This window comes from Talaromyces rugulosus, chromosome V, assembly GCF_013368755.1.
Source record: "Talaromyces rugulosus chromosome V, complete sequence".
Taxonomy (NCBI): domain Eukaryota; kingdom Fungi; phylum Ascomycota; class Eurotiomycetes; order Eurotiales; family Trichocomaceae; genus Talaromyces; species Talaromyces rugulosus.
Genome location: NC_049565.1, coordinates 966,865 through 990,881, shown reverse-complemented (window position 1 = coordinate 990,881; position 24,017 = coordinate 966,865). Strand labels below are relative to the sequence as shown.

The 24,017-nt window shown below is 49.2% G+C and overlaps 12 protein-coding genes across 12 annotated transcripts; 6 read left to right on the top strand and 6 right to left on the bottom strand.

The window, feature by feature from the left end:
• Positions 1 to 264: 264 nt before the first annotated feature.
• On the bottom strand, positions 265 to 779 carry TRUGW13939_08879 (uncharacterized protein; the record flags this gene model as incomplete). Its single annotated transcript, XM_035492005.1, has 2 exons — positions 265 to 583; positions 772 to 779. The coding sequence occupies 2 exons, from the start codon at positions 777 to 779 to the stop codon at positions 265 to 267; spliced, it is 327 nt and encodes a 108-aa protein (XP_035347898.1).
• Positions 780 to 1,183: 404 nt separating this feature from the next.
• TRUGW13939_08878 (uncharacterized protein) lies at positions 1,184 to 1,997 on the top strand (the record flags this gene model as incomplete). The annotated part of the gene is made up of 3 exons (XM_035492004.1): positions 1,184 to 1,226; positions 1,277 to 1,368; positions 1,458 to 1,997. 3 exons carry the CDS (start codon positions 1,184 to 1,186, stop codon positions 1,995 to 1,997), a joined length of 675 nt encoding a protein of 224 aa, XP_035347897.1.
• A 905-nt stretch (positions 1,998 to 2,902) lies between these two features.
• Positions 2,903 to 6,485, bottom strand: TRUGW13939_08877 (uncharacterized protein; the record flags this gene model as incomplete). Its single annotated transcript, XM_035492003.1, has 5 exons — positions 2,903 to 4,877; positions 4,939 to 5,171; positions 5,457 to 6,041; positions 6,098 to 6,220; positions 6,285 to 6,485. 5 exons carry the CDS (start codon positions 6,483 to 6,485, stop codon positions 2,903 to 2,905), a joined length of 3,117 nt encoding a protein of 1,038 aa, XP_035347896.1.
• A 2,534-nt stretch (positions 6,486 to 9,019) lies between these two features.
• On the top strand, positions 9,020 to 11,358 carry TRUGW13939_08876 (uncharacterized protein; the record flags this gene model as incomplete). Its single annotated transcript, XM_035492002.1, has 2 exons — positions 9,020 to 11,106; positions 11,172 to 11,358. The coding sequence occupies 2 exons, from the start codon at positions 9,020 to 9,022 to the stop codon at positions 11,356 to 11,358; spliced, it is 2,274 nt and encodes a 757-aa protein (XP_035347895.1).
• A 321-nt stretch (positions 11,359 to 11,679) lies between these two features.
• On the bottom strand, positions 11,680 to 13,374 carry TRUGW13939_08875 (uncharacterized protein; the record flags this gene model as incomplete). Its single annotated transcript, XM_035492001.1, has 1 exon — positions 11,680 to 13,374. One exon carries the CDS (start codon positions 13,372 to 13,374, stop codon positions 11,680 to 11,682), a length of 1,695 nt encoding a protein of 564 aa, XP_035347894.1.
• A 254-nt stretch (positions 13,375 to 13,628) lies between these two features.
• Positions 13,629 to 15,845, top strand: TRUGW13939_08874 (uncharacterized protein; the record flags this gene model as incomplete). Its single annotated transcript, XM_035492000.1, has 5 exons — positions 13,629 to 14,375; positions 14,631 to 14,767; positions 14,827 to 14,960; positions 15,023 to 15,117; positions 15,165 to 15,845. 5 exons carry the CDS (start codon positions 13,629 to 13,631, stop codon positions 15,843 to 15,845), a joined length of 1,794 nt encoding a protein of 597 aa, XP_035347893.1.
• Positions 15,846 to 15,971: 126 nt separating this feature from the next.
• Positions 15,972 to 16,537, bottom strand: TRUGW13939_08873 (uncharacterized protein; the record flags this gene model as incomplete). Its single annotated transcript, XM_035491999.1, has 2 exons — positions 15,972 to 16,214; positions 16,277 to 16,537. 2 exons carry the CDS (start codon positions 16,535 to 16,537, stop codon positions 15,972 to 15,974), a joined length of 504 nt encoding a protein of 167 aa, XP_035347892.1.
• An 862-nt stretch (positions 16,538 to 17,399) lies between these two features.
• On the top strand, positions 17,400 to 18,107 carry TRUGW13939_08872 (uncharacterized protein; the record flags this gene model as incomplete). The annotated part of the gene is made up of 1 exon (XM_035491998.1): positions 17,400 to 18,107. One exon carries the CDS (start codon positions 17,400 to 17,402, stop codon positions 18,105 to 18,107), a length of 708 nt encoding a protein of 235 aa, XP_035347891.1.
• Positions 18,108 to 18,193: 86 nt separating this feature from the next.
• TRUGW13939_08871 (uncharacterized protein) lies at positions 18,194 to 19,488 on the bottom strand (the record flags this gene model as incomplete). Its single annotated transcript, XM_035491997.1, has 5 exons — positions 18,194 to 18,241; positions 18,305 to 18,464; positions 18,535 to 18,887; positions 18,939 to 19,246; positions 19,305 to 19,488. The coding sequence occupies 5 exons, from the start codon at positions 19,486 to 19,488 to the stop codon at positions 18,194 to 18,196; spliced, it is 1,053 nt and encodes a 350-aa protein (XP_035347890.1).
• A 1,049-nt stretch (positions 19,489 to 20,537) lies between these two features.
• TRUGW13939_08870 (uncharacterized protein) lies at positions 20,538 to 21,148 on the top strand (the record flags this gene model as incomplete). Its single annotated transcript, XM_035491996.1, has 2 exons — positions 20,538 to 20,586; positions 20,640 to 21,148. 2 exons carry the CDS (start codon positions 20,538 to 20,540, stop codon positions 21,146 to 21,148), a joined length of 558 nt encoding a protein of 185 aa, XP_035347889.1.
• A 1,032-nt stretch (positions 21,149 to 22,180) lies between these two features.
• TRUGW13939_08869 (uncharacterized protein) lies at positions 22,181 to 23,186 on the top strand (the record flags this gene model as incomplete). Its single annotated transcript, XM_035491995.1, has 3 exons — positions 22,181 to 22,365; positions 22,417 to 22,710; positions 22,757 to 23,186. The coding sequence occupies 3 exons, from the start codon at positions 22,181 to 22,183 to the stop codon at positions 23,184 to 23,186; spliced, it is 909 nt and encodes a 302-aa protein (XP_035347888.1).
• Positions 23,187 to 23,417: 231 nt separating this feature from the next.
• On the bottom strand, positions 23,418 to 24,005 carry TRUGW13939_08868 (uncharacterized protein; the record flags this gene model as incomplete). The annotated part of the gene is made up of 3 exons (XM_035491994.1): positions 23,418 to 23,517; positions 23,567 to 23,644; positions 23,719 to 24,005. The coding sequence occupies 3 exons, from the start codon at positions 24,003 to 24,005 to the stop codon at positions 23,418 to 23,420; spliced, it is 465 nt and encodes a 154-aa protein (XP_035347887.1).
• Positions 24,006 to 24,017: the final 12 nt, after the last annotated feature.

Here is a 24,017-nt window from a genome sequence, read left to right as displayed (position 1 = left end):
TAAGACTATCAACCAATGGTGGTGGGATAGGAGGAATGGCGTTCAGTGGTATACATTTTGGGTGGCGATTTTAATTCTTGTTCTTACTACATTCTTTGGAGTGGTGCAATCGATCGAAGGTGGGCTTCAGGTATACAAAGCGTTTGTTCCTGCTTAGCAACTAAGGCGCCTTTGGCTAGTGCTACCACTAGAACACGCCTCTCATCATATCGTTTGCAAACTGGTTGCATTCAAATGACCGTAAGGCTTAGACAGCACATCTTATCATATATTTCCTGCAGATTCCTGTAATGTAGCCTTGTTGAATGTAGCCTTGTTGAATGTAGCCTTGTTGAATGTAGCCTTGTTGAATGTAGCCTTGTTGAATGTAGCCTTGTTGAATGTAGCCTTGTTGAATGTAGCCTTGTTGAATGTAGCCTTGTTGAATGTAGCCTTGTTGAATGTAGTCTTGTTGAATGTAGCCTTGTTGAATGTAGCCTTGTTGAATGTAGCCTTGTTGAATGTAGCCTTGTTGAATGTAGCCTTGTTGAATGTAGCCTCATTCAACGCAGCCTCTCTTGACTGGAATGCCACCTCGTCCCTGCTGTTAGCGACGCCGTCAATGATACATCAAGTGTCGCAGCTTTTGTTCTTGGAATTTCGACGTGTCTTTGCATCGTCTGTGCCACATTGTAGATGGTTGTCTCGTGTGTTTTTGTGGGGTCAGCTTATCCTGCTCAGCGCAGCCTTGAATATATAGATGTCCAATCATCTTGTTCATTGCTTACCCACCCTGACATCCCGCCTCGACTATGTCATAAACAATTTCTGGGTGGATACAAACTAGATGCAGCCATTGGGGGCTGTGATTAGCACCAGACGCATACATATACATGGTAGGCTTTTTCGGGAAGCCGGCGCCATACATTTACCTACTATTCATGTCAGCCTTGCAAATCCTGAGTGGAGATCAAAGGAGGAAGTGGGATGGACGACATCCAAGGACAAATGTTTGCCCAATTCTAGCGCTAGGATAAAGTAATGTGCATGATATGAAGATGCCCAACAGCCTTGTGTTTGGAAATTCTCTCCGTTCTAGATATAAATTCTGCTCTTGTACCTACCTCTTCAACCATAACGTGACTCCTGATCCTACTCGATAAAGTTTCCTCCAAGTATCTCTCACCTTCAATTAGCTCTAAAGATGGCTGCTTTAACAAACTCGCCGAGCGTGTGCTGGTCAATCGGTGAGGGTACCATACGATACTCAAACTTGCTGATTCTAACAACTGGTTAGATACAATCGTTGGACGGACCCTATTGTCAAGCTATGTTACTGCGGCATGTGCAAATCAAGTCAAACGTGATATTGAGGAGAGCGTGTTTCAGGTGAGCCAATAAATCAAGCCCGTAGCTCTTAACATTTCCATGTAAATCCTTATGTTTATGATACAAGCATACTGAAACAGAGTCAACAGGCTAGGATAAACTCGGCCCTCCAAGGGCTTGATTATCGAAAAATACTTGGAAACTTGAATAATGAGGTGTATGTCGAAATTGGCCAAGATCATCAAAGAAGCCTACATCAAGCAATTGGTTTCTTGCATCGCACTAAGCCTGATGACGAATACAAACATATGGTGGATGAATACCTCGTTTCGGAAGTGTTTGATATTAGTTCGCAATATGCCGAAAGCAACTCATCTACTGGTCTTAACGAATGTTCACCACCTCCATACAGCACTGCTAGAGAGGCCGAGCCACAAGATCCCGAAAGGCAAAGCCCAAGTCGCTCAGATATTGAAATCTGGAGATACACCTCACGCTTGTGGGAAGAGGGAACGTCCTCGGGCCAGGTTCCAGCGGTAACCGACGAGTTGCTGCGTAGATTTCCACCGCTATACAAAGTTACTGTGGATTTCAAGGGATTGGAAGGCGAAGGCCAAGCTCCAAATAAGAAACAAGCCAAACATATTGCCTCAAAGGATATCTGCCAAAAACTGGGAATTATACTGTGATATATAACTAAAGAACGAAAATTTATTTGTCCTTCCTTCTCTTTCCTCTATTTCATTTTGTAAAAACAAAAAAGGTTCAAATCCCTCCTTAAGAGTCCGAATGCAACATCAACTATTTGGTGTTGAAGTACGCGGGGCTTCGCGCTAGTAGCTAAAAAACAAACACAGACACTAAGTAAATTAAGGTTTAGGTCCTTATATATTTTTTTTAAAAAATCTCATCATACTTTAAAGTAGAATAAATACTAAAAATATATAATATTAAGTTAACTTAGAGATATTTATTGTGGAGTGCCCGGCCCTATTCCAGTCGACATTTTGGCGAGGATTATCATCCAGCTTTTTGGGGTAGTAAACGACGATGATGAGGATGATGATGAGAACTGGGAACTTGTAGTGTACAATCTCGTGAATCCCAGGACGATGCCATGGCCAACTTTACTCGAAACAGTCCAGATCGGTCTTGGTGGACCAGACAAGATTCGCACGGTGTCGTTGGCTTCAGGGATAGAAGCCTTGGAACGCAGTGCACAGGATACCGCCTTGTGGCGAACAATAACCCGGCTACCAAACTACTAGACTTTTGGAGGAACGTGGCTGACCAAAGCAGACATATCAGTTCCGCGAAGAAAGATAAAGAGCCTACTGACAACGACAATATTCAAAGGAGATTTGAAGTTGCGAATCTCCAGAGTCATAGTTCCGAGGCGCGAAATCTGCAAGCTGTTTCGCCCGAGTAGATAAAGGTATAGATGAGGCAGTGGGATTTTTGATCGTATTTGTATATACTGTACGAAGAAAACATATATCAGGCGTATTCTAGCAGTGTAGTGTATATATTTAAGATATCTATGTAATATAACCAACGAGCTATCAAATTTTTTCGTATACATCAATGTCCTTTTCTACCTGCCCATAAATTCCGGCTTGTATTCCCTGACACCGCCCAATTTCATCAGCTCTCGCAGCGCCATCGTTGCGTATTGTCCTGCCCCCAGCTGGAATTTCAACACGGCTGCTATCTTGTCTCCCTCGACTGCTGATTCCGGCTGCTGCACTTCCTCATCGTTACTGCTAGTCTTTTCCTGTTTGAGAGATTCCAAATCAGTCTCGACCAACTGCTGATCATCCTGCGAATAAGCCTTGACTTGATACGAATAATCCGCGCCCGGTCTGCTAAGCAATGTCCGATAACTGCCACTCAGCCCGATATCTCTCCTTTTGCGACGCATGTCAAACGGATCCAAACCGCCGCCTTGCTCGCTCGCCATGAACTTTTTGTAAAACTCGGTCATTTGGTTTGCGGGGTAACAAATATCGAAACCCGGTGTGGGGAGAACAATGTCAAAGATGGTGTATTTCCCACTTGCGGCTTCGTCGGCTGACAGTGGGCGAGCGCGAGTGAAGGCGTCGTCTGCGGTGGTGGCGCTGTCTTCGGCTTGGGGAGCGATGATGACTTCGCCGTCTGCATCGACGGTTTGTTCATCGGTGGCTTGTTCTTCTTGCTTGTTGATGATGATCAAGTCTCCTTCTACGACTTTGTCGCCATAGACGCGCCAGCGTTCGCCCGCAGCATGGTTCCAGACTAGCGACTGGTAGGCGTGCACGTACATCAAGCGCAGATTTCTCGGTACGGCCTGTAGAGCACCGAGGTAGTCGTTTCCGGAGCGCCCCAGGTGACGGATGATGCTTGTCTCGGCAGTGAACTTTCTTGGTAATTTGTCGAGCGCGTTGTTGACGTTTCGCGTTGTGTTGAAGATGTAAATGGCTTCAGCGCGGGCCATGTCATCGGAGCTGATGAACGAGCCTGCACTTTCGGCCTCGGAGCCCTGGGCTGCTGCCAGCACCCGAGGGCTATAGTCCAGTATAGTGTCGACGGCGCCTTTGAAATCGCTCTGTAGCAATTTAATTCCGGTTTCGTGTGTTCCCTTGGAGAAAGTGCCGAATCGTTGCAACCCGTAGTAATTGAGGTAGCCACGATCACGCAGATTGTGCATGGCCGTCTCGACCAGCCCCTTGGCTCGGTCTAGGGATGATTGAGAGTCTTGGGAGTCTGGAAACTCGCATTCTCGGAGGGTGATGACGAATTCGTTGCCGTTGAGTTCACCAAGCTCCAGTCCGTGCTTGCTATATTCAAAGTCGACCAGCACGGCATTTCGAAGAGTCTTGTTGAGACTGGAGAGGCGTTCTGCCAAAACCTTAAAAACACATGCTCTTTGTACCGTCACGCCCCGACGATCCTTTGTCCCGGCAAATTGAAAGGACTTGGAATTCATCCTCAGCATACGCGCTAGGAAACCGATTATTTCCATGGTGTCCTTGTTCTCTTTGTAAATGGTGAAATGGAGATACGGCCCACCCAGATCGTCCCACTTTGTCCGTTCATTGCGGTTTCCGGTCTCGCCTCGGAATCCCTTGGGAGCTTTCTTGTGTCTGTTTGGCGTGGCCGAGATGATCATGTTGTTGTCTTTATCTGTGACTGACGACAGGAGAGAGTTGAAGACGCGACGAAGAGTCATGTGCATTTTGGTGCGAGTGTCCTTCCCATCCACAACCCCAGCATTGACTTGGCCGAATTTCCCAGGCGCGGCTTTCGGTGCGCCACGGACTCGGGCGTGGAAATCAATGATTTGCTGAGAAACATCGTCCCCGAACAACGACTTGAGAAGCTCCAGATCGTTGTCGGCAAGCTGGAAGGCCTCTGGCGCAGCTTCCTCTGTAGCAGGCTCATCCTGATTCTTGTCCTCCTCGGTCGGTTTTTGCTCTTCCTTCTCAACAGTTTTATTCAATTGCGACGAAATTTTTAGAGGAACTTCGGTGTTCCGTAGATGAAGCACTTCGCCAGACGGAAGAATTTCATTAACCAAGAAATCGGTGTACCTATTAGAACAACTCTTAGTCAATCTGCCAATCAGATTTCTCTCAGCGTAACAAGCCTTACCGCTTTTTCAAGATACCCTCAAAACCAGGCGTCTCGGCACTGACAAACTCGGTGATGCCGACGTCTGCCTCCTTGGTGTTTTTCGCCGTAGCATAACCGCCGCTACCATTATTGCTATTGGGGGTCAGCGCAGGAACCGAAACCAGCTCGTTGGCTTGTGATGTGGCGGCGTCTTCGGTCTTGAGGCGCTTGCGCGGCGACTCGACAATGTCTTCTTTTTCCATTGTTGGCGGCTAATGGGGAATGATTGTGCTGGAGTGAGGTTGTGAAATTATTCTGTCTCGATGTCTGAATTTGCGGGACATCGAAGCTCCGCTGCGGGTCCGCTCTCTACCTTCAGCCAGTAGCACGGCACGACTGTATGTATATCTTTAGAAATAACCTGATTTTTGTAACACAAAATATTTCGAACATTTTATCAATAGACGTTACAGCTTGTAAAAGGTTCTAATTTGGATAATATTTCTATAGCCAGAAGATCTGGTGTGGTTGGCTTAAGCTCAATCGATCACGATAACCTCTGGAGAGGCCAGTCTAGGCCGTAGACGTAGACGAGTCATTCTGCGCGGACTTTCTTCCTCGGAAGACTCCTCGGTCTCAGATATTGACTCAGTCGCAGATATTGACTCAGTCGCAGATATTGACTCAGTCGCAGATATTGACTCAGACGCCGATTTTGACACAGTTGCTGACTTTGACTTTCCAGCCCATTGATCTCGCAGAGCATGGACGGTTTTTCGCACAGCAGCGCGCGCATCGTCACGGCCAGTGCCATCGCCAAGAAGGCTGTCGTACGAGGTGTGCTGGTGCCTGATATGTGCCTCCACAGCTAGTCTAGCCTTCATTGTATCAGGCTGTTTGGTAGACCTCCCAACTCTCCCAGAACCTTTGAGAAATGCGTGCTGTAGAATTGTCTTGGCGCATTTCGGTGGGATATCGGGGAATGTCTGTTTGAGAATCTTCTGTGCTTTCTTTTCGTCTCGGGTATCTTGGGCAAGTACTGCGGCGGCGCGTTTGTCGGCAGTTTGAGACGCGAGTTCGGTGACATGTTCGTACGTTTCTTTTTTGACTCGGATCCCTAGCTTGTCCTTGGCCTTTCTGTCCTAAAGATTCTTCGATATTAGCCTGGTAAACGTCGGGAGCTGGAGCCCGCACTCACATAAACAATAAACACCATATCGGTCGTGGCCTTGCTGTGGATCTTGCAATTTCTTGTCACGTAGGGGTCGCCTCGGGCAACAAAGATATAGCCTTCCGGCATCGGGTCAGCTACCATGCACGGCTGGGTAGGTTAGTCAGACATTATTTCAATCCACCGAGCTTCAAACGGAGGGATTCAAACGCACCTCTTCATACGGATCGTTCAGCTCGGGCAAACGAGAGCGGTAGATGTCCTCTTTGGCGGAATCCTGTAGCCCATGGAGAGGGGACCTCGCAGGTTTCTTGTTCTTCTTTACTTTTTTCGTCCGACCACCTCGTGTCGCGTTTGATTGAAGTCTCCGCCGTGGAGGCTTTCGTTTGCGCGAACCGGTCTGCGTGGCGGCCATTTCACGGATACGGAATAGGAATGTGTGATCTAAGACATAGCGGAGACGAGACGACGGGGAATCGGCTACCAAGGATCATGGCCGTTCCTCAAAAGTTGTTTCAACCTGTTTGAGGTTTCAACAGAGAGCTCTTTGTTTGTTGCTGGAAGGCAGAGGACATTGAACATTCCCGCTAGGACGCGTTCGGCAGGCACCGTGCACGTGGCAAGTGTGGCGGTGCCGAGGTACAGCGGGGCCTGTGGCGCAGTTGCCAGAATCACATAATTTCCTCTAGCCAGCTCTCGACTCCTCGCTTGACGAGTGACTACGTACTAGTTATAACCCCTGTATTATTATTGGGAAGGTTAGGCGCCCGCGGCCAGAATGCGACGATAATCAGCACCGGTGTGACGACAAGGGTGATGCGACGGGCGATTGGCTGGGCGAGAGCGCGGCGGCAGCAGCCAGCGTGGCTAGTATGTAGGAGCTTTGCTTCAGCCCGCCACATTGTTGTTATCTTTGCTCTGTAATTTCTTGCAGGTTACATTAATTCTCTGTCGCCACAGTTAGAGACAGCACTACGATAGTAATGCCATACTAATACAAGCAGGCAGCTCCGACTGGCGGCTCAAGTGCGGGGTGTGGGGCGCCAAAAACCTAATCTCGATTAGGCACGCGCGGTCTTGGCATTGGCTGTTTTGGTACATAGTAGTATATCGTCTGCAGGGATATTCAATATTGAATGTATTACTGTATTACTCTGCTGGTGCATACGTCGTTACAGAGTAGAACCGCAAGGCTCAAGGTTCAAGCACAATAAACGTTGATAGCATCTAATGTCCATCCATTCTCCAGCCGCCCCATAATAATAATAGCTGCTGTCCCGAAAGTCCCCTAGCTTGCACGCCAGTCGTGACGTCAGGTCAGAGCCTGGCCCCTTACGCGGCCTTTACTACGTATTATTATTAAATGATGCGACTGTTGGCCTTGGACTGTCCGTGCAGCGTGCTTTTACGAATGAGGCATCTCGGCACTTGCAATCTTCAGTCTGGCCCTCGTGCTGACAGGACTTGACACAGCCCATCGCATCGGATCGATTTTGAGTTCGGTTTCTTTGAACTGGTACGTACTGCTGGGAGGCGACAGCAAGGAGGGCTCATGCAAAATCGGTTACCTCTCCTCGATCGCCAGCTCCTGAAAGCATATCTTGCTCGTACTAGTAGCTAGTTAGTACCTGCGTCAAAGCTGCATAATGTGTCCCTCGCATGCAGTTGGCAGCCTGAGGCAGCCACACGGCAGACGCCCCACAGGGCTAGCACGATGTTCAGCTCTACTTCGGAGGACTCCGTAACAAAGTCAAGAAAATAATAATATTAATGCACTTTAGTCGCTGTGGCACAGATCGATTTAGCCCGATCGTCTCACCTCCACCGGCCGCGATTGGCCGCCTGCTGGGCCCCGAGGCTCGCCGGTGTCTGCATCCATGTGCCTTGTTGGTGCCAATCAATCGCAAATGGGGTCATGAGAAAGAATTCTTGGAACAGCCGTTGGAACAGTGGTTGCAAAAGAAAGAAATGGCAGATCCAAACAGCAGCAAACAAAGATCTGCTTATTTACCCCACGTAATAATGGTCCGTACCAAACAATGACCTTGACTGGTTCAGGGCGCCCTCTATTTTAATTTGCTTAGTAGTGTTTTATTTTTCCATAAGAGTATTTTGCACTATTAACTAATTAATACTCCCGCGGTGGATCGTCCCAAAAGAAAAATTTCCCGCCGTTCACCTCGACGAGATCGGACCAAATCCCAAGACAGAACAAACAACAACGAAACCATCTTTTTTCCCTCTTCTTCCGTTTAGCATTTCCACCTCCACCGCCCCGTCTTTGTCCCATTTATTTATTCCACTTCATACATGAGACCACCAGCCATAGGATTAACTACGACTAGCAAGCTAGACTCAGCCCTACTCCAGCTCGAAGGCTGCCGAGCGAGGGCGCCGCCAGGGAGGAGCATTCTTGCCTTTCCCCTTCCTTGACCACCGCCCCTCGTCGTCCACTCCTCTCGCTCACCAGTCTCGTCTCTCTCTCCAGCAGGCTTCACCGATTTCTGAATATCCCCGTTCCAAGCGAACTATGCCTTAACAGTCGCTGCATCGTGCACTACCGCCTTGTTCGAGGTCCGTGAGCCGCCTGCTGCCTGCCTTGTTCCTGCTGTTCCTGCTGTTCCTGCTGCTGCCGTCGGCACCGTTCTCCGCACGAGATACTTCTGCCCTGCCAACAGCATTCCAGTTGCTCTCGCCAGTCCACCCGATCGTGCTCTCGGGCTGTCTCATTTGTCGCCGTGCTGCAGATAAACTTTAATGGTTGCTGGGTTCTGACTTATCGCTGCGGACATGAGTTGGGATCGTCCGGTCCATAGGTATGTCCTTGATATCCTCCGAGAAGAGACAAGAAGGGAGAAAACCCGAGTCTCGACAGATTCATTTGCTATATGCTATAGCTCTACCCCCATCTTGCCCTGTTTCCTCTCTAGCTATGCTACTGTGCCGACAATGACAACGCTAATGGATGCTATGAGTGCCTTCAGCTTCAGCTACCCCAATGGCGAACCCCAGACGCCCACGAGGACCCCGACTGCGTCCGAGGCATTCGGTGACGCCTGCTTCCAGACCCCCAAGTTCGAGTCGAGTTTTTACGACCCTCGTGTGACCTGGGACACTGCGGATCCATATGCCTCGAGCCCGGAGCTGCTCAAGACCCCTCAGAAATTCATATTTGGCACTCCGGGGAACTCGTTGCAAGCGCTGGACGGCTCTTTCGGACAGCATATATCACCTAATATCGCCGCCAAGGGGCCTGTCGATACAGACACCATCAAGCGGAAGCGAGGCTCGAGGCCAACTACAAACTTTGGCGACGAAGGACCAGGCACTGTCAATTCAACTCGCTCGGCAGCCACTATCCAGACCCCGCCGCCAACAAGCACATCTCGGAGGAGAGCAGGAGACTCGGGAGATGCAGACCAGGGGTTCCTGGAGAGCGTCAGGAGGCTGACTGCTGCCACCGACGGCCACCTAGAAACACCTAGTCGGTTGATTGGAGCTTCACCCCAGCTCTTTGCCAACTTGGAAAACTCGCCAGACCTGTTTCGATTCTCCACCATTGACCCTTCCGCCTCACCTTTTTACCCTCAGCAAAAACTCTTCCTGGATCAAGAAGGCAATGACTTTTCCAGCCTTCCCACCCATCCGTTCGGCCACTCAGGCAATGCCTCGGCTGCTACTCCCAACGTAGCATCCCAATCGCAGACGCTTGAAGTGCCGCCCTTGCCTACTATGCAGGGCTCGTTGGATCTACCCGAGTTCAGCCACAACAACACCTTTGCATTTGGTGCTCCTGCACCAGCAGATGCCGCTTTATTTCCAGCGCCTTTCTCTACTTCTCCGCGGGTGCTCATCCCCAAGGCCGACGACCCTAGTCTTTTTCTCAGTTCGCCAGCTCGGCGTTTTGGTCCTTCCCAACCGGTCCCCGAACCGAGGACCGCTCCACGACCGACCCGACAGCCATATCATCACCAAACAGAGGAGGCGAAGCGAGAGTCACTTCGTCGTACTAGCCAAGTGCAGAGCCGGCCGTTGTCTGGGGCCTGGTCATTTGATGATGAGGATGACGACTTTACACCGCGGGCTCAAGCTTTTAAGCCAGGCTTGACGAGAAGTCAAACGACAACTGCGATACCGTCGTCACTTGCACATTCTCGCCAGCAGAGCCAGCAGTCTTCTGCCGGCTCGCTCGCGTCAACTAGCGGTGTCAAGAAGGCGCCTCCCAAGGGACGTATTTCTCCGGTCAAGACCATGCGGCAGCCATTGCCCCGGTCGAATTCCTCCAGTCTTCCCTCCCGTTCCCAGTCGTTGATCTTGAAAATCGACAAGGATGGTAGAGCAAAGACGGAATTCCAACCTACCGGTACCCAATTTACCGGACTCACAGACCCTATTTTAGAAATGGAAATTGATGGATCTGCCACGGAGAGTGAAAGCGACTCTGCTGATTTTTCGGATTATCCTGCTGTACACAGTGGCAGGAATTCATTTGCGTATCAGGGCTCGGCTTCGCTAGTTGGGCGAACAGGCTCTATATCTAGGCCAAATTCCAAGAGTTCCCATGCTTCCTCTCATTCAGGGCGGCGTTCTCCCTGGGCAGATTCGCGGACCAGAAGACCTCAATCGGCCGTTATACCACCCGAATGGATCAACACGCCTCGACGATTCTCCATCCCAGCCAACCCCAACTTCACTCGCCATTCGTCCTCGACTGACAGCACTCTGCCAGACCCTGACGAAGACTCGGGCGACGCCCAGCATGCACTACGACAGGTCCTGCAGGGGCGAGGAAGACACACTATAGGACGATATGCGGGTGGACGGATGCCTATCTCTCAATCCATGAACCATCTTCCATCTTCGCCTCCTGGACTGGGACGATTCGACCTGGGCCCAGGCGACCCGGCTACATCTCCGACTACAATTACAGATCCTGATGTGGGAACCCCAAGCACAGATAGACGCAGCAACCCGAGCAATGGCACCAGATGTGTGTGCAAGTCGATGGAAAACGGAGGTCACTTGATGATTCAATGGTAGGTTTTTCCCCCGTTGTCTCGTTTTTTATTTTTATTTCTTTCCCCTGCTGACTTCAGTTTAGTGAATCCTGCAGTCACTGGCTGCATACCAAATGCGTCGGCTTAAACAGAGCCAACCTCCCTCCAGTCTACATCTGTGTATATTGCTGTGCGACTCCTATGCGCGGTGGCCGGCTACGCGACCCCGTGGTTGGAGCACCTCATGCTGCTTCATCGCCTCTTGCACGCAAATCCTTCCGACACCGCTGATCCAAGCTCGTCATTCGTTTTCTTGGATCAGTGTTTTTTTCCTTTTCCTTTTCCTCTTTTTTTCCTTCTGGACATGGTCCATCTGTCTCATTACAGGATACCCACCCCAAACTTGCTGTTTGTTTTAACGACAGTGAAATTTCATTTGTAATTACATGTCTAGATATCTGAGCAAATTAGCTCGGGGCTGTATCAAGTATCCTCCTATGGTGTATACCAAAACAAACCCCATTTTCATGTCACTAATTCGTGGCCAAATATGAAACATTCATGTGTATAGTCATTGCCCTTCACAAAAAGAAAAAGAATAATAATTTTTATCTACTTATAATCATTTGGAATAACATTCCTCATCAAGTCACTACTCTTACTATAATCAATAACAATCTCCACAATAGCCACCCCCTTGTAAGCAAGCGCCTCCTGCATAACCGTCTTCAACTCACCCGCCGTCGAAACTCGGAAACCTTTTGCATTAAAAGCGTCGGCAAACTTGACAAAATCCACGCCGCCTAGTTTAATACCGGAACTGCGGCCGTACTTGGCCTCTTCCTGGAACTCGACCATGTTGTACGCGGAATCATTCCAGATGAAATGCGTGATATTGCAGCCCTGTTGCACAGCGGTCGCGAGCTCCTGCGAACTAAACATGAACCCGCCATCGCCGCTGATGCTGACGACTTTTTCAGAACAAGGTGGCTGTTGGATTAGGCTTGCGGCGATGGCCCAGGGGAGGCCGACTCCCAGGGTTTGTTGCCCATTGGAGCAGAGGAGGTGGTGTGGCAGATAAGTGCGGAAATAGCGCATCATGTAGATGTATACGGTGCCCACGTCGACGGCAACGACGGTTTCTTTGGGCAGCAGGCTGCGGAGCAAGTGCACAAAGTGGATGGGTTGGACGGGGTCTTCGGTCGACAAGCCTGCGGTGGCGGTTGCTTGCCAGCTGTCGAGTTCCTGGCGGATGTTTTCGAGTCGGTCTTCGGCGCCGGTCCAGTAGTTTGGCTTGGAGGCGCGGATGCTTGAGGTCAGCTCGTCGATGATATCGGCTGGGTTGCCGATGAGCTCGATCTGCGGGAGGTAGTGCTGCGAGACCTTGGTGTCGGTGTAGTCGATGTGGATGATGCTGTGGCGCGAAGGGTCGACGTTCCAGACCTCGGCGTCGTACTCGAAGGGGTCGTAACCAATGGCAATAATAATATCGGCACGGGCGAGCACTTTGTCGCCGGGCTGATTGCGAAACAGGCCGACACGGCCATAGAAGCGGTGCAGGAGATCCTCGCTGATGGCACCTGCGGCCTGGAAGGTCTCGACAACGGGGATGGTGTAGTCTTTGATGAGGCGCTGGGTGGAAGCGACAATCGCCTTGTTCGCGGACCGCATGCCCATGAGAATTACCGGGTACTTGGCCGCCATGAGCCGGTCGACCGCGATCTTGCGCAGCTTTGTATTGCCGCCGCCGTAGCTGGGCGGCTCGAAGCTCAGACTGGGAAAGGGCGAGATAGCCACAGAAGTGCTTTTGATCAGGTCGATGGGGAAAGCCACGGCCGTTGCGCCGCGCGGGTATCTGCGCGCGCGCCGGAACGCATTCGCGATGACTTCGCTGACTTGGTCCTCAACGCCGACCTGTGTGACCGACTTGCACACACCTTCGAGCACCTTGTTGACGTCGAGGGCTTGGTGTGTGTGTCGCCCGGCTTGCACTCTGGAGACGGTGCCGGCAATGGCGATGACAGGATCGCCTTCTGAAGTTGCTGTCGCCAGGCCTGTGACGAGATTGCTTGTGCCAGGCCCCGAAGTGACAAGACACACGCCTGGCAAGCCGGTCAAGCGGCCGACGGCGGCAGCCATAAACGCGGCGTTTTGCTCATGGCGACAGACGATCAGCCGGATCGTGGGGTGGTCGATCAGGGCATCAAAGATGCCATCGACTTTGGCTCCGGGAATTCCAAAGACGAGGTTCACGCCGGCGTTGGCGAGAGACTCGACTGTCACGTTGGCAAGATTGCGCGTCGACATGTTGGCTTAACACTGTATTGACTGTTGACTGCGGGGTCAACGGCGAGATCGTCGAAGGTTGTCAAGGCTCAAATGGCGAGCACAATATATATGTGTGACAACGAAGAAACAAGAAACAGCCGTATTACATCACAAGCTTTAAAAGAGAGTAAGCTATCACTCATGGTAAGGTGATTGGAGCCGGATCCGTCCCGCGGGGTGGGTAGAGATGCGCTGACGTCAATGACCGCCATATTTTGCGGCACTCGACATCAATGCAACTGCTGTCGTTTCGCAAAACACAAAAAATAATTATGCCAGACAAGCTGTATCAATATTCCACGGCGTCGGCCCTCATGGCAGGCGTCGCGTCGCGCGGCATCCGGCTCTCAGAGCTGCTATCGCACGGCACCCATGGTCTGGGGACTATGGCCTCGATCAATGGTGAAGTTGTGATCATCGACTCGATCACGTACCATCTACAACCAACAGGCACAGTGCGAGTGGTGGACGCGCACGAAGAACTTCCTTTTGCCATGATCACCGCGTTCAATGACTGCGTCACGAAGAAGCAGGCCACCTTTCCGAACCTGCCCGACAAAGAATCATTACTGCAGCACCTCCAGAGTCTGCATCACGGCACGCCGAACCGATTCGTCTGCTTTGTGATACCCCGCGTGCGTCTAGACCATCTCAAGGCGCGCGTTGTCCGCGGTCAACAGTATCCGCGCCAGCCATTGTCCGAGCTCGGCGACGCGCAAAAGGTGAACACTTATCAGGACGTCGCGGGGAGCATCGTCGGGTTCTGGTCGCCCAAGTACATGGACGGCGTGTCTGTTAGCGGGCTGCACATGCACTTTCTGTCAGAGGACAAGCAGTTTGGAGGCCATATCCTGGAGTTGAAGTCGACGCGCGAGATCGGCGTGCAGGCGGCGGTGCTGAACGAGTTTGATCTGGAGTTGGCGGACAACGAGGATTTTAGCGAGGCCACGCTGGGGACTGGCGGCGAAGCATTGCGCAAGGTTGAGGGGTAGCGTACATACTGGTATAGACACAAGATGTAACCATAGGGATAGAAACTCGTGAACTGAGCTCGAGGAGGAAGGAATGAACATGGTCGCGCTTACCCGCGGAGAACGGGCGCCAGTCCGTTATCGCAGCTTATCAGCTCACCGCCCCCGATAATCTCTTCTCTTATCATTGTTCCCGCCCGCCTTTTTTCCCTGGCCTGACTGACTCACTCTTCCTCGTGGGAGACTTTCATTTCGCCTGTGTAGTCTCGCGGCCGGCCTGTCTTCGTCGCTGGTGCCATGTCTTCGTCTCTTCCTGGCAGCAGAGAGCTCCCCCGCTCGCAGTATGACTTGACGACGTATTTGGGCCGCGTACGCGAGGCCGCCGGCATTTCTGATCCCCGGTGAGTTTTGACTTTGAAGGCTAGATTGTCTATAGAATTGATTAAGCTGACTGTGGTAGAATGCTGTTTGTCTCGTCGTCCGGCCTTGAGAATGCCAAAAAAGCCATCACTGCTTACAAAAACGGCCATGTGAATGAGATGTCTCCGGAACTATGGCGGGCAAAGCAAATCGTGGACTCGACGCTGCATCCTGGTACGTTACTTGTTCTTCGTTCTTGTTCTTCGTCATAGACATGGCTAATGTAGTCCACACAGACACCGGCCAGCCAGTTTTCCTCCCGTTCCGAATGTCCAGCTTTGTCTTCTCGAATCTCATCGTCACGGCGGGCATGCTTACACCGGGATTAAAGGTATGATCTGATATGACCCGATGTTGTGTCCAATTCTGACCGAGTAGACAACGGGAACATTGCTCTGGCAAATCACCAATCAATCGCTCAATGTCGCCATCAACGCGTCCAACGCAAACAAGTCCACGCCTCTGACAACGTCGATGATGGTGAAATCGTACCTCATGGCCGTGTCGGCCTCCTGCTCTGTCGCCCTCGGACTCAATGCGATTGTGCCTCGTATCAAGAACATCTCGCCCAACACCAAACTCATCCTCGGCCGTCTCGTCCCTTTTGCTGCCGTGTCCAGCGCGACAGCCTTGAATGTGTTCTTGATGCGCGGCGAGGAAATCCGCAGCGGCATCGACGTTTATCCAGTGCTGTCCGAGGAGGAAAAGAAGAAGCGCGAAATCACCGGCGAGCCCATTGAAAGCCTGGGAAAGAGCAAAGCAGCCGCCAAGATCGCCGTCGGCGAGACGGCTATCAGCCGTGTACTCAACGCCACGCCGATCATGGTGCTGCCACCGCTGATCCTCGTACGACTGGAGAAGATGGACTGGCTCAAGGCGCGACCGCGGCTCGTCACGCCTGTCAACCTGGGCTTGATCCTGACCACGTCGGTCTTTGCGCTACCGTTGGCACTCGGCGCGTTTCCGTCGCGACAGGCGATCAGTGCCAGCAGTCTAGAGGAGGAGTTTTGGGACAAGGGGGGTGAGGGAGGGAAACTGGAGTTTAACCGGGGCATGTGAGCGAGCGTTTAGACATTGCAATGTACTTAGCATTTGGCATTTGACATTACTGGGTATTGTTCTATATGGTATATATTCGGCATCAATTTATATACAGGGTTTCATGCATCAATGTGCATAATCAGTTTACAATTCTCCATCAATCTTCATTTGCCTCGCAACCTCAATCGTATGCGGCACCACCTTCGATCCGCCCTTTCTTGCCTCTGCCTGATGTGCTTCAACCTCGTCTTTCTGTGCTTCCCTATCCGTGATCCCTGGATGTGGGAAATCAAACGAAAAGGTTAGGTATAGCTCGTCTTCCTTGTCGGCCTCGTGCGAAATCACATTCGACACCTGCATGCCTGTAGCGGGGACTTTGAAATCAACCTATTTTTTGTCAGAACATAAAAAACTATTCAAGAAAGATGAAAAAAAAGGAAAGTACACACTCTCGTTGGCGGAAAAAATTCCACAACCTCTTCGACCACCTGCTTCTCAACCTTCCCCATAAACCCCGGCTTGAACACAACACGCCGCGTTAACCCAGTGGCATGTTCATGCTCTATCGTAGAACTTTCAATAGCCGCGACAAACCCTTCAGGGTGGCGCGCTTTGTAAACGAGAGCGGAATAGAGCTCTTTGATGTTGAGTTTTGGTTCAGAGGCTATAGGGTTCACGGCGGCCGTGGTTGAGGAGGATATATAGACCATTTTTTTGAGGCGATTCCTGTGAAGTAATTTATTCCTTTTTTTAATTAAAATGTTAATTCAAATGTTTGTTTTTTGAACTGACTTATGAACTGGGTGGCAATGCCTATTTATATAACAATATTGCAGTCAATATAGATATGTCTGGTAGAATGACGATATCATGATCCATGCCATTATTAATCCAGGCCGAGAAGATTTGTCACCGCTCGGCTTTAGGGTAAGCAACATTCGTTATACGCGACAAGTCATCCGTCAGTTATTCTACATGGACACTGTGGTTTGAAATCTCGCTGGGTTTTCTATTAAAAAATTGAAAAAGAATGCAATTGTGACCAAATCGGCAAGTCGCAGCACAATATGCATACAGAATGCTTATACAGGGACGATATACTTCAATACCGGTACCGGTATTGAAGCGGACCAGAAAGATGATGATAAATAATTATCAAGTCCCTCGAAATGAGAAATAAAAAGGAAATAAGAGAAGGAAAACAGATTGCCATGAAAATCGTCCAGCTCCGTGAAACGCTAAACAACACATCTTCTATGGAGCATCGCGGAGGAAGGATATCTCAGTCACGACCAACTTGAACAGGCCCAGCAACGACTGCTTAAGCATGGATCTCATTGCGAATTCATTTCGGTTAGTTGGTTATGAGAAGTTCGTGCATGAAATGGTTGATCCACCCCATGTCCAAGCCTTTAGATGCGGGGCTGTCATACATGTATAGATGCCTGATTGCCAGAATCCGAGTCAACACCTAGATCGGAGCAACGCCCGATTTCTGGAATTCCACAAAATTGGAATGAACATTAAATACTCCCATATACCGCAAAGGCCAGCGATTTCGCCGTTAATGACATGGATGGCTTCCTCAGCATCCCCGGAGAACTTCGCAATATCATATATAAGCAGCTATTAGTGCTTGAAGATCCAATAGATCCACTGTCTGGATCCAAACAATTATTGTTACATACTGAGCTTCTTTACACAAATAAGCAAATCTATCACGAATCGGTCTCGGTGCTCTATGGCCATAACTCCTTCGACCTCGCCGGGTACGATTTTGAGCTATTAGCCCGGTTTCTCAATCAGATTGGTCGCAATAATGCATCTTATATTCAGTGTATCTGGCTTGGCTTTCCTTGTCTCCGCGATATCGAAGATGAACTCACCTTTGAGGATGATAGCTCCCAGATCCTCACAAAGATCCAAAGCGACTGCACTGCATTGAAGACGCTAATGTTTACACCGTTCAACACACATACCATGGGGCTCGAGCTTGATGCAATCGAAAGCCCTGAAATAGTCACAAAGGCATTATCGATGATAGATGCTCGCTTTAGGGGAATTGCCTCCCTTAAAGAAGTCATCCTCGAGGTTTACGAAGACGCGCCGATCCTCGACATAAGGGAGAGAATAGAGAGCCAGGGGTGGACAATCAATGTAGTAGAACGTGAGGAAGAGATAGTATGGGACCACGATGGGTTCAGTGGCTTTGGAGATGATAATTATTATAATGACTCTAGCGAGCATGAGTATGGTACTGACGATAATAGTGATTTTTGAAGAAGAGCGGCGGACTAACACGATATGTGGCTGGACATCAGTAAGATGAAAGCCACCCACTACCGTGAACAGTGGCACCCCCTACATCAATCTTTTGCGTACATAATAACAAGACCGAAAAATGCAGCTAAGAGCTGTCCAAATGCCATTGCAGTACTCCAATCACTTGTTCGGCCTCCCCAGGCTATCACACATACCCAGATTAAAGCTAGGCTAAACCAAGCCCAAGCGATGAATTTTGGTACTTTCAATTTCATGCGATCAATTTGCCATCCCATGACCATTTCTATACCCCTCACAGTATCAGTCTGATCGTAAGGTTGGTTGAGCTTTGGTATAACGACTTTGTTCTCACCCCTACATGTAAAGAATACAGTTAGATATGTAGTTGTAGCCCGGGGAGGAGGGTTAAGGGGTTTGAACACACTCAAGATCATAAATGCAACTGTTCTGTGCCATGCCTCCTAAAGTATTCAGCCCATTAGCCACCGATGGGCTATTGGCACAGTCTTTCAGCTGCCCGAGCAGGCACAGCTTTTTCTTCTGCTGCTTCGCCTCGTTTATCAGGTCCAAATTACATGGTCGGGAGCGATCTATAAACGCTGGACAGTTTTTGGTAAAGCATTGACCGCAACCCGAATAACCATATTCAATGTCAACATCATTCGGTTCCAATGCGATTCTGCTGTCTGCTCTCTCTCGGACTTTCTCTATGTCGACAGGAGTAACGCCAAAGACCTTATATCGGTCGCCGGGATCTACTACCCCAACAAATTGAAACTGTACAACAAAATCAGCAACAGAAATCTTGGTAGTCAGTTTCATACGTACCTCCACTTCTCTCACTGTTGTAGGTCCATAAAAAGGAAGCCACCTTTTCCACTTGCCCTTGTTGCTGAAATAAGTCTCTCTTATTCTATGCCATATGACAGTATCGCTTTCAAGTGCTACTTCTTTGGCAGTAAGCGGTGCATAAATCTCCCCACCGGGAGCCATCTCAAGCATCCCATCAATTTCCTTGAGTGAATGGCCTATAGATTTGCGGGGAGCCGGCCGCATACAGGGTACTTGAAGCGCGTAATGATCGCCCTGGCTTCTGAGGCAGAGGAACAGGCACTGTCCTCGTTGGTTGAACATACCTGAATAAGGTTATAGTCTGTTAGCAAGTTATATTTCTGGCGATATCAAGCAGCTCACTTAAAGAATAACCCGCTTTTTCCTTCCTTTCTTTAACCACTGCTTGTAATAGTGAGTGGCCAAAGATAACGACAACTCGTTCTATCCCACTTTTTAACAAAGCGCTCCATCGAGATTCGTCCCCTAGGGGTCTTTGAGATGCAACATTATTCTCAATGTCTAGAAATGTATTGGAGACGGACATTTCGTGTTGATCAAATGAATGATTTTACAGACTACTTACCGGTCAAAGTCTTGATGGTTTTCTGGTCAGTATATTTGTCTCTTTCTCAGCCTCATCAGGCGCCGATTGCTGCCCAAGGCTGAGATCAGTCGGCCTCATTGCGAATTCATTTTGGTTAATTGGTTGCGTGAAGTTCGTGTATGAAATGGTCGAACCACCCCATGTCTGAGACTCTACATGTAGGGCGGGCTATCATAAGGCTTAATGATGGCCCCGCTGTATCCGTACCTACGATCTGTGGTGCTAAGGCGCTCAGCATGGTACCACTTTATACTTAGCCGAATTGGCCGCTTTGAGGCTGAAACGTGCCGGGGGATTAAAATAGCTCAGTGAGTGCTCGGTAAGCACTGTAGATCTTATTATTCAGCGCCTTAATATATTTACTAATCATATCAAGCCCTGTGTATACAATAATACTCTTGGCATCCTTTGACCAGAGTAGTAGGTGGCCTAGATTACACCACTTGATGGCTTTCCTTTTTTTTTTTTTTTTCACCACCACTAAAAATTAATTCCTCCTCTTATACAAGTTTTTCTGGCCCCTCGCTAGTGAAATAAATTATTTATAAAGTACTATTATCTTACTGAACAGCGGATGTAACCATCAACAATTGACAGCTGACAGTTCAAAGCCCGGAAAGCAGATTTACCTCCGACCCCAAAGCACGCAAACGCTAACTATCACAGGGCTGAGAGATAGAGCTGAATCTTATTATTATTCCTAGTAGCCAAGGTGCTAACCGTCTCCGGTATGCTCTTCGGAGCACACTAGGTAAAACATGGTTAAAACATAGAAATGACGGGGAGTGCAGCCAACCACCAACATTGAAATAGTAGCCACTGAGATGATCTGCAGGCTCTGTCGGCCTGTCAGGCTTATGGTCGTATGTTCCTGCTGAGATTGGGGCAGTACCTCTGGTGGTTGCATTATGATTACAGTACCAGAACTATATAATAACTGCACACCGACGTGTGTTGGATGGCATGGAAAAACACACAAATTAGGCAAAATGAAGAGCATTCCATCATCCATGGCTTTGATAGCCAGCTGCGCAACAGGTACTAATTTTTCCTTGGTTTGATTGCCCTACTAGTGCTAAACTGTCATCTAGCTCTATCAGTCCACGAGGAGCAAAACGCCTTCAACCTCATCTTGATTGCCTCTGACTCAAGTATTAATGGCTCTTCTCTCATTGCGACTAACGCCTACGAAGTCGATTCCATGGGGCTCCTCATGCCCGTTAATGAAGATCCAGACCCAGGGACCGGTCCAGCCGTGGCATCAGTCTTCTATACAGATGCAGCAACAGGTACTCTCTGCACCAACTCCCTACTCACCGGAATTCAGCGCTTTGCCTATACCGCCTATTCCAACTATACTAGCAGTCTCCGTTTCGACACCATGGAGAATAATGCCGGTCTCAATGTCTCCTTTCCCCCATTCACGCTCAAAAACGGCTGGCTCACTGCGCCTGGCAACCTGACCTGGGCATGGTGCCCCGATTCCGACGACGTCGGCGATGCATGGTATTTACCGGGAACTGTCACATTAGGCTCTGTTTTCCATGGCTGTGAGGCCATTGATGGGCTGTTGTTGGCAGTTAATCAGACGTCATCTTAGCTTTGCTGGCTGTCTTGTCACCGAATATTTCCTAGCTTGCTATACCAAATTCATTCTGATCTGTTTCTTAAGTATCATAGTATTAACCTTGTTTTAGCCATGAGGTCTTACAAATCCTGACGTTAGGTTCTCAGATCCTCTGGCGAGGTCTGAGATAACGAGTACGGAGTACGTACTAGCATTCTTCGAACTTCAGACTTTCCAATGTTGAGCGCATGTAATGTTCAAAGCTATGAAGAATTGAGGATAATGTTTAAGTTCACGCTAACCCGCATTAAGGAAGTAGTAAGTGGGTCTGGGGCCGCAAGTGGAGCCAGATCCTACACTACGTACGTATTACTATTGGCATCCGTTACCGGGATACTGTCGCCTTCATCAATTGATGGGATCATGAATTTCCCTCTCCCCCCTGCGAGTATCAGGAAATACAAATTGAACAACGCCAGAAAATACTCTGAATTTCGTAGTATCGGGAGGACCCAAATTGCCCAATGACCCGCGAGTCAGAGCATTAAGTAAGTGTTGGTATGACGACAGAAGAATAATTACACTGATCACGATCACAACCAAACTACAGTTCGAAACATGTTATGAAAAATGCTGCAATGACGCGGAAAAGGCGCAGAGATCACATAATCGAACAGCTCTGTGCGAATTCTAGATCAAGCACTTGGCTAGGTTCAATTACTATCCCTGTTGGGAATGCAGCCAGCTCGGGATGCAGTTCCAGCGAACCCAATGAAGATTCAAAAGGTGATATCCTCGTGGAATCCGATCACACGGAGCTTGCAGGCGCCACAGGAGCCTCTTTATGTCTCCTCATAGGTCCTCATCTCTCCACCGAGTACGAGGCAGTGCGTGCTCAGTTCCAGGTTGACTTGAAAGACCTATCTCTGTTGACCAATTTCAACGTTAGGCGGGGAACGATCTCTGTCTTGTCAGCAGATCCCGATCGACTACTGTCCATATTAGGCAACTCGCAATGGTATACATGCCTTGACCTTTGCACGTCTTCAAAACTAATAATTTCACATGAAAGATCTTATTCCAAGTCGCTATGGACTAAGTCACTACCTGACCACCGCCACTAATTGCCTGCTTGCTAAAATGAGGGGCATGTTGATGCCGGATAAGAAGAACGAAGCTGCTGAGCTGAGACTTGTGCCAATGTGGCCCCCGAGACCCTCTGTGCATCGCAGCTGCTTGGTCTTCATGCGGTAAGTCAACACCCTTTTTGAAGACTTTTTGCGATAGCAGCTAATTTCAAGTTTCCAACTGATGCAGCTTTTGACTTGTTCTGACGGCGCTATATGGTCGCACCATACTCTTGGTTCAATCAACCTGATCAAGCATAGGACTCCCAGGCGCTTCGACAGCGACTTTGACAAGGCGCTATTTGTGGCGCATATAGGACCGATTGTATTCGATTGTCTTCTTGATCACAGACCATGTTATCTCGCGGAGCCACAATGGATGGAAATATATCACTCATTGGTTTGTGACTTAAATACGTTGACTGAGAGGAGTCTATTAGCGACCTCCATGAGGTCTCAAATGATCAAGTAAGTACGGTCCTGTTTCAAACTTGGCGTTCTAACCAAGAGTCAGACTTCCTGATCTGTGGCATGACCTGAACCGTACTATAAGAGGATCCGATTTGTTTAATGAGGAAGGGCAAGTAAGCCTATTATTTCGATGTTTCAATGCCCGCCAGCAATTCCTGGACTGGATTGAAGAGTACCAGTCATACTGCACACGCATGTCACCCGTCTCACCGTCTCCTCAGGAGCTAGCTCTCCGGCGAGAGCTATACGGCACAGCCATAGAATGTCTAATCGTAGTCAAACGGCTCCTGGAAACCATAATCTACACTGACGAATCGCTAGCCATCGAGGCAGAAGTGCAAGCCCTCGCTCAGTCACTGCTTGATTTGCAGAAGCAGCCTTCTCCTAAACACTCATGGCTGTTTATGGGCCATGAAATGGGAGTCACGCGAAGTGTTTTGTTGACTCGGCATCAATGGGAGAGCCCCATGTAGCATTATTATTCTCGCGCACAGAGAAGACCTGCTTCGAGGAAGCGGTATATCGATTGGGTAGGCCATTTTGATCAGTTCCCTTTTTTAGTCAAAGGATCAAGTATGGGTTGCTCCATCTATAAAGTCGTGACAAGTAACTCAGAATTAAAGTAAATTACAAGGGAGAGCCAGCCTGAGTTTCCATTGCCTTATATATGACATTTGAATCACTAGTGCATTCTGGGTACGTGTTTATTCAGGAGGACCAGGCTGCAATCCCCACCGTTGCCAAATTCGTTCGGCAACATCGATATAGTGTGGTCGTCCCGAAAATTTAAAGTCGACCATATAGCTTCGAGATATGTTAATAGACTTGTCCACATACTGTACTCTCAGCTTACCATTTTTCATCATTCTCAGCATCCCATAGGAGAGTTGGGTTGTCACCCTTACTCACTACTCCACATCGTTTGGTATCCCTATGTGCAAGTCGGTTAGTATATAGATAGAACGATCACTTTCTTTTGCCATAAAAAAGAAAAGCGCTACTTACTCGAGTGCTTCTTTGAACGCTTTAAAAACCTTTTTCTTTTTAGCTTGAGGCATGCTTTCGTAGCGCCCTTCACCAAGTGGGACTCCAGGACACCATGTCATAAGAAGATAAGAGATGAAGCCAGTGGGCACAATACCATCATCCCCTTGTTTTGTATGCCATTCTGCAACCAAGTGCGGAGCATGCTTGGCTGTATTTTCTGCAAATTTACGCAGAGCCTTGATCTCAGATGCCATATCCTGTGACCGGTTGGTATCAGCTTGTGCTTTTCTGGCAGCACTACTCATAAACTCAGTATC